An 11,689-nucleotide genomic window follows, 5' to 3' on the forward strand; every position below is an offset into this window, starting at 1 on the left:
ACATATCATTTGCACTTCCTTGTGATTGTCCACACCAACCCTCCCATATCTTTTGTTGGAAGATTCCTTGTTTCTCACCCTTCAAGTGCCACCATTTGATCCTTGGTGCTACCAGAGGACTTCTTCTCTTTGCCCTATCTCTAATTCTTACATCCATAACCAAAACTCTATGTTGGGTAGTCAAGCTCTCTCCCGGGATAACTTTACAGTTCAAGCAATACTTCCTATCAGACTTCCTGATAAGGAAGAAATCTATCTGAGAACATGTCCCTCCACTTTTGTAAGTGATAAGATGTTCCCAGAAAAGAATATTACAACATGTTCATATATCGTAGGCAATTAATCATTTTTATCTCGTTTCAAGTATAAGGGATTATCAGACCAGAGTAACCCCATTGAGTTCAGACATTGGCATCAATACTCAAGTACAAAAAGGAAGCTACTTTGGAGTAACCATAACAACAAAATATGCAAGGCTATCAACGAGAAATCTTGCATTACAACAATGTCATAAGTTATTCTTCCATTACAATAATCTAGAACTTATATAGATAATTAACGATCACCCGAGCATCCATGCCCTTGTAAATAATACTCTTTTTGAATTGCAATTGCTAATTGAGACAACCAGTTCAATGAGGCATAAGAATGTTTCAGATAAATAACAGGAATCACTGCCGGCCATACTGAGGACTGTTGTTATTTAGAGATTGGCCTGGTGGTGGTCTTGGTCTCGCATACTCTGCAAATATAACCCAACCGTCCAAAAACTGCATTGCATTGGGGAAATATCAGTCAGCATTACAGGAATAGCCACAGAAAGTTTGGTAAGAAAAGCCAAAGCATAAAGTAACCACACAACATCAGAAAACTGTTAGTGAAACTCAAGTTTAGAGTTGATATGTCAAACTATGCATATTTATCCAGGTCAGGTTTGGGGTGGCTAAAAAGAAGATACTCTAAACGTCTGGTATACATAATATTCTTTCATCCCATGGAGTCATGTTTCCTAGGAATTATGTTTCCTAAGAATGTCGTAAATATGCCGTGTAAGATATTCCTGGTAATGAGAGACATAGTTAATGAAAAACTTTCCCCTTCAAGAATCTTAGATTCCCACCCACCCCTACAATTCTTAGGAACGTTAGATTCCTGGGAATTATTTTTAAAATATTCATACCAATATTTTCATCTTCTAATGTGCACCTATGCTGCTGCATTGGTATTTAATGCATAATTATCTCAGTTTGTCATACTGAAATCTTACTTTGAATGAATATACAGTTATACACAATCAGACACTAATCCAAGACAAACAATGTTCTGAAAGAGATTTCCATGTCTGCCCATCAGGTGTAAGCTTTGAGGTTTAATTTAGATTACCTTGCCATCCATGCCTTCAATGCCCTTTGCAGCCTCTTCTATTGTAGCATATTGAACAAAACCAAAACCCTTAGAGTAACCTGAGACTCGATCAGTTACAACCCTTGCTGAAAACAGCAAAGAAGAAACCGTTGCGTTTCAGAGTATATTTTCAATTTTTCAATATATTACAACAAAGTATAAAAGCATAAATAGATGAGCAATTTCAATGTTAAAATATGCTTAGACATGGAGAACAAACCATGAACAACTTCACCAAACTTTGCAAACTCCTCTCGAAGCCTTTCTGTAGTAGTACGTTTGCTAAGACCTAAAAAGTAAGATAAAATGATACATCAAAAATCAACATAGTCAACTAAACAATACAAGTGACAAGGAGTTAGCCAAACTGCTGACACATTGCATGTGAAAAAGGCTTTGATCTAACAATTTGTGGGGGAGGGGGGAATTACAAGAGACAATTGTAAGATCTATGGCATTTCCAAAGAGCAAAAATGAAGGGGCATTCAGTCCTGGGAATTTGGAGCATCAAAATTTAAAAGCAATGTATTGGTGGATTTAAATTTACAGTGCTTTACTGCTTATTCTTGAGTCAGCAAACCAAATAATTAGAGCCAGTGTGTATTATATCAAAATGGGTAGGATGCCAGCAAAGCAAATCAGTGACCAATCAATGCAACTCGTTCTAGGCACTGAGTTTGTTTTTTAAGGAAAATGTTTCTTTGATTTAGATTGGTTGATGGTAGTGATCATGTTCTGAGCATAAATTTGGGCAGGGATTTAGAAGTTTTCCTTTCTTTAGAGGCTTTCTCTAGCATATATCATCTCTATAGTCTCTACACCAACTCATCTATTACACAATTTACACATTACAGCCCCTTTTTTTATTAGCAAAAGTATTAATATATTATATTAGAAAAGCAGTACAAGGGGTACTACTGTTGTATTTACAAAACAACACCAAAATATGCAGAAATATGGTGTCCTAATACAAGCTGAATAGCAAGAATTAAGTAACCATAAATCTGACTCAACATTTGGTGCAATACTACCCATTATCTACATACTAATCCCCCCAGCTTACAAAATCCATCCCTGATATTACTGGACCAGTAGTGGAAAGGTATGTCAAATCCTTTTTCCAGGTTTTTGAGCCATGTCTAGCAAAAAAATAGAACATCCTCCATCAGTTTGTTATTGTTGAAACTGTCATTTGAGAACACGATCCTATTTCTATGGTGCCAAACACAACAAGTTAGGGAGATCCACCAAATCTGCCAGCACTGCGACCTAATACCAGAAAACCAGCTGAGGGAGATCCACCATATTACAGCCCCTTTAGTTTCTACTTACCCCTATTGGTCTCTAAACCAATTCAGATAGAAGAGTTTCAACTTTCAACTCTTACAGTGTTTTTTCTAGTTAATCATTCCTTCAGTTTCTCACTCTTTATTCCTACCACCAAACCTTTTACTTCACAAACAGATTTCGCAAAAGCTCTTTTCAAGGTCAATTCATTTATTCAGTGCTTAAAACTAATAACAAAAATTGCATTTTGTGGACTGATACATCATCTCACATTGCTCCTTCACCAGAAATGTTTCATATGCGACAATCTGTCTCTGTCTTGGAGTCCAGAGATAGTATATACTATATAGCCTACTTCGCCAGTGTAAGGGTTCTGTTTGTGTGTGTGTAAGGGGAGAGAGGGAATCATAACAATGTTATAGTAACATAAAAAAGCATATCAACACAAGACAACAACTCACCTATTTTATAGCTTCTAAAACATTAACTTATAAAGAAAATAGATTCATATGTAGAGGGAAAAAAAACTTAAGCTGTTAAAGTTTTTTTTTTTTTTTTTTATATAAAGCTTAAGCTGTTTAAGTTAAGTTGCCAGTATTGCAAAAGACACAATCAAGCCGCTTTTAAAATTCGGAGTCACCAATGACAAGAATAGACGATTAAAGTTAAACGAGAAAATATACTCCAAACCTTAACCTCTTCAAAACCTAAACCACCCAGAACTACATCAAAACACACGCATTCAACTCACAATTCAATAACGCCTAAGCGCACTGGTTAAGGAAGTAAAAAGGAGAAAGTATTTACTGTAAGAATCATAGGAGAACCCAAAAAATCATGAACATATATTTTTATATAATAAGTATCTTTGTATTGTAGTATTGTATTCGACTCAATCCTTTTAGGAAAAGATTGGACCGAGTTTAATTGCAATTAATTCTCTGCTTACAAAGTATCCATTGCTTGGAATTCAAATTCGATCTCCTTCCATACTTCACAAGCAGCAGCTAATCCAGGACTCCATTTGCTAGCATTCGCTAGCTTCACGGATAATACGCATCTAAATACAAATATTTCTACTTTTAATTTCTTAACTAATGTAGTTAGTGGTTATACTAATTATACAGTACCAGACGACAACAAGTCCAGAACTTTTTACTGTCGTCAAATCAATAAACAACAACAATAACAAATTAAAAAATAATTTAATTTAACTATCAGTAAAAGAAAATTGAGAGAGACCAGAGACGAAGAGGTTGGGGTTGGGCTCCGCCGTGGGTCGAGTTGGAGTGGGGGTGGCGCCAGGAGGCGGCGTAGGAACGAAGGGGAAAGAAGGAGAGGCTGAGTTTGTGCAGAAAAACCGCCGAAAAACGCGCGGCGCCGCCACTGCTGCCCTCGTCGCCATGGCCGCGGGTTTAAGCAAAAAAGTAAAACCCTTATTGAGAGAATTAGGAAGAAAGTGGCGAGGGAGGAATGACCAAGGAATATGTGCACAGTGGAGCCCGTTGGCTTTTATAGTATAAGAAAATTTGGTGAAATTACTAAGATGGACTTTGGTGTTGTACTTGGTACTTGGAACCAAGTTTGGCAATTCGGGAGCGTTGGGCTGGGGTTTGGGATTTTTTTTTAGGTAAATAGTCAATTTTGTTTTAAGTATGTAATTTATTGTTAATGTGTCTCTCAAAGATAAAAATACAAAAGAGTTAGTTTAGTTTCTATAAGTACAAAGAGAGTGTGATAAATATATCTAACTGTTAATTCTTTATCCGTTAATTTTCGTCTATCACTGTCGTCTATAAAATAAGTCTACATAACAAAGGAACGAATTTGTTACTGACATAATTATTATTGTAGTCATATGTAATTGTCATGATAGGCTTTCCCGTTAAGAATATTTGAAACCTTTTTTTAAAAAGAATATTTGAAATCTTGTTTAAGCTATTTAAGTCCAATTCTATAAGTATCAATGACATGTTGATAGTTTCAGTTTGAGTTTACATATTTTTCAATGGAAAATAAATAGTAAACTAAACATTGAAATGGATTGTAGTAATTTAATGAAATGAATGAATTGAGTTAATAATGCTTAACTTTTAACAAATATTGAAATTGAATGTATAAACAAAGATGAAAAGAAAGGATTGAAAGAGGTAAGCAATTAAGAAAATTAAGTATGTGGATAAAGATATAACTTAATAAGGATCGAGTGGTTTGAGATGGTTGAGAATGAAACTTTTGAGCTCAGTGTTAAATCGTAGAACATAGGAAAACACAAGAAGGGGGTTGAATTGTATTTGTAAAAAAATCACAAATCTTTCTAAAACTAGAGTATCATCTTAAAAGTAGTGTCCTAACAAACTTAAACACATAACAAACCATGGTTAAAAGAAACATTTTGTTAAAACCTTTTTGTGGATTAGATAACACAGCTCGAGGTTAGAACAATAACTTTGATGAAGGTGTTCATGGATGACTATTTTGTTTAGAGCACTAACTTTGACAAATGATTCCTCAATCTATCTAAAGTTTTGCAGAGATGTATAGAGGTGATTCTAGCACTTAATTGGGAGAAATGTTATTTCATGATACAAGAAAAGGGATTATACTTGGGCACCTAGTCTTCAAAATTTGCTGCCACCTACAAATGTGGAAGTTTTTAAAAGATTCCTTTGGCATGTCGGCTTCTACCGGTGCGTCATTAGAGATTTCTTTAAAATTTCTAAGCCATGGTCTAATCTACTGGTGAAAGATATACAATTTAATTTTAGCTCCTATCCTCCAAACTTCAGATTGGGACCTTCCCTTTTGAAATCTTTTGTGATGCTAGTGATCACGCCATTGGAGTTGTGTTGGGGGCAGACGATGAACAACAAGGTTCATGCAATATATTATGTCAGCAAGACTCTAAATGGTGCTCAAGCAAATTATGATGTGTTTGAGAAAAAATTGCTTGTGGTGGTCTATGCATTTGAAAATTTTAGATTCTACTTGGTGGGTTCTAAAATGATTGTTTATAGATGCCACCTTGCACTTAAGCTTCTCCTAACCATGAAAGATGCAAAGATGCTCGGGTAGATATAACTTGTTAGGATGAGTAAAGTACAGTCTCCATAGGAACTTATGCAATAATTGGATAATTAATAGTAAAATTATATACTACAAGAATTGAGTAATTAAGAAACCAAAATTAAAAGACAATTGCATAAAAAAATAAGAAAAGTAAAAATTTTGGATTTTATTAAACACTTGGTGAGTGTAGAAATGTGATCTAAATCAAATGAATGAAATCACTGGGGTTTAACTTCATTAGACTTCCAAACATGCAATCCCTATTTCTTTCTATTCAATTAAGTCTATGTTTTCATCAACCCAAGAATGTATTCAAGCTTCAATACCTTAAGGGAAAGAACCTAAGTTTCTTGATTCCATTATTCATTTCTTGAATTAGTGTAATCAAGGTACTTGCACTAAAAAAAAGTAGTTTTAGCAATGATCAATCTTTTTTACCCTATTCCTAGGGATAAAAATGATTGGTTTCCTTCTTTAGTTTACAATTCAAAAGAATTTCCTAATTACAATGGAAGTCATATAATAATGTAAATAGTTTATCAAACTAAAAACAAGCATCAAGTATGGAAAAAGAGAAATAACAATACTTTTATTGAATAGAAACAAGCATACCAATTACATGAAAATAGGTCCAATTTACATTAAACCCCAAAAAATGAAGAACTTACATACTCATAGCCATGGGAGAAACAAGATTTGATGAAGAGGGAACCCAAAGCATGAACATTGTCACATACTTTTCTCTCTAACCTCGATGAATGCATGCATAAGAATATAATAAATTAAGTATGGTTAAAAGTCTCCTTTTATAGTTATTAAATCTGGGCTTTTTTTTAGACGTGGGCTTATCTCGTAGTATGCCCCAATATAACTAGCTTAAGTTTGCTCGTACATGGCTTGCTTAAGCACGCATATAAAGCCATAAATTTTCTACTTGTAGGGAGCGCTTAAGCGAGCCCCCAATGTGACAAGCTTAAGCAAGTCTAGAGAGTTCAAAATTCTCAGATAGACAACTAGCATAAGCTAGCCCATAAATAGATAGTGCATAGTTATTAAACACTTTTAAGTTTTACAAAACTATTTTTATGTTACCATAACATTGGTGAGAAGTATCTATCAACTTTGTCAATGACTAATTTCCACCAAAGAATCTATTTGGTCAACTTAAATAGAGTCTTTCTTGTCAACCATATTTTTTCACCCACAAGTCGAACTTGAAACCTTGGTTATGACATTCGAATTCAATATCACTCAAACCAACAACTTGATGTGAAAATGTTGTGAATCATGCAGGTTTTGATGATGCCAAAAAGAATTTACTTGATAATGGTTGTTATCATAAAAAAGGGAGAATATGAATATATGAATACAAGATTTTGATGATGCCAAAGTATAATCAAACAAGATTGTTTCAACAAACATTCAAGGTTAAGCAAACAGAGATTGCTTCAAGGTCAAACAAACAAGATCAAGAAAAAGATAAGGCCTTAGTTTATTTGTTAAAAGAATCTCACTGATTGATTAGTTTTGGCCTCAAACAGTTATTTTCAAACAAATCAAGGCACTGGTAATCGACTACCGGTAATCGACTACCGAGCATTATAATCGATTACCAGAGACAAGATTTCAAATGAGATTTTCAAAAGGGTTTTGAAATTTGAATTTTAAATCTTGTAATCGATTACCAAATGTTTATAATCAATTACTAGTAACGACACTTCAGAAAACACTTTGAAAAGTCATGGCCCTTAAAAAATATAACTGCAGTTTGAAAGAGAAAGAGTTTTGAAAAGACACATTTCTTCAAACCATTTTGAAAAGGCACAATGGGCCTATATATATGTGTGTCTCACTTCGAAAAGTAAGAGAAAGAGTATGAAAGAGAACTTAATTGTCAAATCCTCTCTCAACAACTATTGGTCAAACACTTGCAAATCTATTGAGAATTCTTTTAGGATCTTCAATTTGTATCATCTACTTTAAAGGAGAGATATCTTTTTGTTCATCTCTTGATCTCAATTGTAATCAAGAGATAGTGTGTCTCTTGGATTGTGAGAATCTTGAACACAAGGGTGAGGGATCCCAAGGTGTGTTCAAAGTCTGTAAAGGATTTACAGAGATAGTGGAAAATCTCAAGTGGGTTGCTTGAGGACTGGACATAGGTACGGAAAGTGGCCGAACCATAATAAATTGAGTTTGCATTTCTCTCTTCCCTTATCTTAGTTATTTTACTGCAGTTTACTTTCTCTTGCGCATTTAAAAGAACATTGTTAAATTGATTGCTTCTTCTTCTTCTTCTTCTTCTTCTGCATTCTGAGCCTATCATATATCATTTAAAAAAAGGGGTTAAAATTTGTTAATGGGGAATTTTTTAAAATTTAATTCACCTTCCTCTTAAGTTATTGAGGCCACTTGTCCAACAAATTTGTTAATCATTTATTAAATTTTTTTATAAAATTATTAAATTTATACATTAGTTAAAATAGTTTGAGGTCTCACTAAGAAGTTTAAAACCTTAATTATAGTGATTATTAAAAGATGATATGATTTTAATCTTTCACCAATCATTAAAAATTAACTACATATTTCTATTAAAATATAAAGACTTAAATATATAAATTTTTACAAAAACTAAAACTAATATTTTAAAAATATTTTAAGGGGCTAAAAATATATTTCATCTTAAATTTATCTTTCATGAGAGGAATTTTAGAAAATAAATGATTTTCTTTTGTTTTCATGTTAAAGAAAGATTCCTAATATTTATATAATAAATAAAAATAAGATAATAAATTTATGTTAGCTTAATATTTTTTATTTTAAAAACATGAGGCATTTTTTTTAATCTCAACTCTTAAATATACCCCAATCTTTTTTAGTATTCTTATTGGATTGAGTGAAATTAATATTTCCCTTACAAGGTCAATTATAAAAGAAAACAATTTCTCATAATAATTTTTATGCCTATATTTTATAATTAAAAAAAATACTTGTACACAAATGGAAAAGAAAAAAATACTTTAAATTGAAAAAAGAGAAGAAATGAAATTGTGACTTTTTATTTCTTCTTTTCTGACAAAATGGTTTTTATTCCTAAAACTCAACTTTCTCTTGTTTTTTTCATCATCTTTCTTTTCAATCAAACAACAAATTTATATCATTATCTATATTTTATTTTTGTATTTTATTTCATAACCAAATATACCAAGTTTTTTTTCCTTTGGTCAAAAGGCTTGTCCTCGAGGAACCAGAACTTGGTGAAGTGGCAAACCATCACTAAGCTGAAGAACTCAAGCGGCCTAGGCATTCATGACACTAGAATGACAAATGTTGTGTTGTTAGGAAAATTGATATGGAAACTTGATAAATCATTTTTTAATGATATTTTGTGTGAGTTTGTGTCATTTACATGCATTTTTATGGCATAGCTTACGTTTGGACACTAATTTTTTATTGCAGGAGTATAACCACTTGATTAAGTGAAAGGGTTGGAAATTACATGATTTTATGAAGATTTGAAGACTCTATACTTGATAATAGCTATGGTACATTATCACGGTTGTGGTAAGAAACACGACCATGGCAAAAGCATAATTTCCCTCTAGAACAACATCGACCTTCCAAAAACGGACATGGTAAATTTCATCACAGTGTTAGTCAAATCATGAAGGTCATAGTCAATCCACAATGCCCCGGAGCTTCAGCGTCATGACTTTTTTTACCATAGTCGTGGTGGATTTCATCATGGTTGTAATGCACCTTTTCTAATTGGCATCTTTTGTGATATTATAAATAGGGGTTATACCTTGTATCTTGAGTACCTTTTATCATATTTTCGAATTTGAGAGCACTTTTGAAGGTTGTAAGGCATAGGCAACAACACGAGGATGGATCGTGATCATCATTCTTCCCTTGTGGTATGTCTATGCTAATTTCTTATAGGCTTTCTACTTTTGCTTTAATCATAAGCGACTAGTCACCCAAGTCTAGGAGTTATGATGTAACTGTCCAATTGTGCCACTTTCTTTGTTATTAATGAATTTCCTCAATGTTTTATGTTAATTAATTCTCTTTCTTATTCTTATTGTTTAATTGGGAACTTATCAATCCTATGCTTGATTGAATGTACTGTGGTGATCATCTATGTATGTTAGGTATATCTAGGTAGAGAGTTTCTTACACCAAATTGCATGATCAAATTGTTTGGGTAATCTTTGATAGATTAGTTAATCCTAAATTGATCTTCCATGGAATTGATTATATCCTTTGACTTAAATTGATATATCCATGATCATTGGGATATTGATTTAAGACAAAGAGTATCCTTCGACCTTGATTATAGGTTGACTTTGAGAATTGATAATTAACTATTAAAGGAACTTCATTAGAACTGAGATTCGGGAAAAATTGGTACCAGCGAATCATAATCACTATTTGCTTTTAATATCACTCAAATCTTTCTTTTGCAATAGTTTATTTGTTTTCTTTTAAAAACCAAAAACCAAAAAAACACTTCAATCTTCTTTTTAAATTATCTCAATTGTTTAGTTTGATCATTTTGATTATTTAGGAATACAACTAGTCTCTAGGGTTTGATAACTAGACTTTTAGTCCACTGTTACTACTATGTAAGGTACACTTGTCCTTGTAAGAGTATTATTTTTACGCATCACAACTTTTGCATGCAAGTGAGAAGCCTTGGGTTCAAGTGTTTTAGCATAAATAATTGTTAAAAGTGTCATCCTTAATGTTCATTATTCCTATGAAGCTTTATATGTTTGGAACAACATTCAGTAAGCTGTTGAAGTTCTTAGAGAGGGATTTCAACCTCATTCAAGGGATGACCAATCTTACTTCTGGTTTTCAGAGTGTATAGTTGTTGGTCCCTTATGTAATTTGGTATTTTATGTCCACATAAGTGGCACACATATGAAAGTTGTTGATCTATGTGCAGATGGAGCTTGGAATCTAGATTTATTTCGAATTCCAGTTCCTAGTAATATTCACACCGTGATTCTTGGTCTTAATATTCCTTATGGTTTAAATGGAAAGGACACTATCATTTAGGGGAGGAGATAATTCTGGTCAATACTCCTCGGCCTTAGCTTTTAAATGGTAGATGAGTCTCAATCCTTTGGAAGAACAACCTTATTAGAAAAAGATCTGGCATCTTTCAACACCAATAAAAGTTTTTTTCTTTCTTTGGCAAATTTTTCACCAAGCTCTTCCTACTAATGAGCTTCGCCATTGTTGTAGATTAGCCCAATCTACTACTTGTCCTCAATGCTCCTATCCAATAGAGGATATCCTTCATGTTGTGCAAGATTGCCCTCATTCTAAAGAATTGTGGTATCACTCTGATTGTAAATCCCATCTCCTCTTAGGTAACAATATTTAACAATGACTAATAGTTATAATCTCTCAGATGAGTCTCTACTTGTTGCTTTCCTTACTTCACCAGAAAAAAGTATCATTTAGGGTGGTGCCTCTCACTTCTTACGTGACAAAAACAACCTATGTCATGTAAATTGTTTCCAAATTACACTCTTTGGGTAAATTGTTTATTAAAAGGATTAAATATGTTTTTGGTCCCCGTAAGTTAAAACTTTTTCATTTTTGATCCCTGTAAATTCAATTTTTTAATTTTAGTTCTTGTAAGTTGACATTTTCCCAATTTTAGCCCCTATAAGATATTTTGCTCATTTTTAGTCCCTGCAATAAGTTTGCATTTTTCCAATTTTGGTCCTGAAAAGATTCTAATTTTTTTTCATTTATAGTCCCCATAAGTTCCCACTTATAGGGATCAAAATTGGAAAAACACAAACTTACAAGAACTAAAAATGAGCAAGATATCTAATAGGGATCAAAATTGAAAAGACACAAACTTAAAAGGACTAAAATTAGAAAAATAAAGTTACATTGACAAAAA

General features: G+C 33.0%; 1 protein-coding gene across 1 annotated transcript; it reads right to left on the reverse strand.

Annotated features, from left to right (window-relative positions):
- Positions 1 to 306: 306 nt before the first annotated feature.
- LOC114377964 (organelle RRM domain-containing protein 2, mitochondrial-like) lies at positions 307 to 4,189 on the reverse strand. The gene is made up of 4 exons (XM_028336456.1): positions 3,934 to 4,189; positions 1,625 to 1,693; positions 1,384 to 1,490; positions 307 to 770 (listed from the first exon to the last, which is right to left on the reverse strand). The coding sequence occupies exons 1-4, from the start codon at positions 4,094 to 4,096 to the stop codon at positions 672 to 674; spliced, it is 438 nt and encodes a 145-aa protein (XP_028192257.1). The 5' UTR covers positions 4,097 to 4,189; the 3' UTR covers positions 307 to 671.
- Positions 4,190 to 11,689: the final 7,500 nt, after the last annotated feature.

The sequence above is a fragment of the Glycine soja genome, chromosome 12, assembly GCF_004193775.1.
Source record: "Glycine soja cultivar W05 chromosome 12, ASM419377v2, whole genome shotgun sequence".
Lineage (NCBI taxonomy): Eukaryota > Viridiplantae > Streptophyta > Magnoliopsida > Fabales > Fabaceae > Glycine > Glycine soja.

Coding starts and splice junctions, on each gene's coding strand:
- LOC114377964 (XM_028336456.1), bottom strand. CDS start 4,096: ATGGCGACGAGGGCAGCAGTGGCGGCGCCGCGCGTTTTTCGGCGGTTT. Junction 1,694..3,933: donor CCCCAACCTCTTCGTCTCTG/GTCTCTCTCAAT, acceptor CTTACTTTTTAG/GTCTTAGCAAACGTACTACT. Junction 1,491..1,624: donor GTTTGGTGAAGTTGTTCATG/GTTTGTTCTCCA, acceptor TGCTGTTTTCAG/CAAGGGTTGTAACTGATCGA.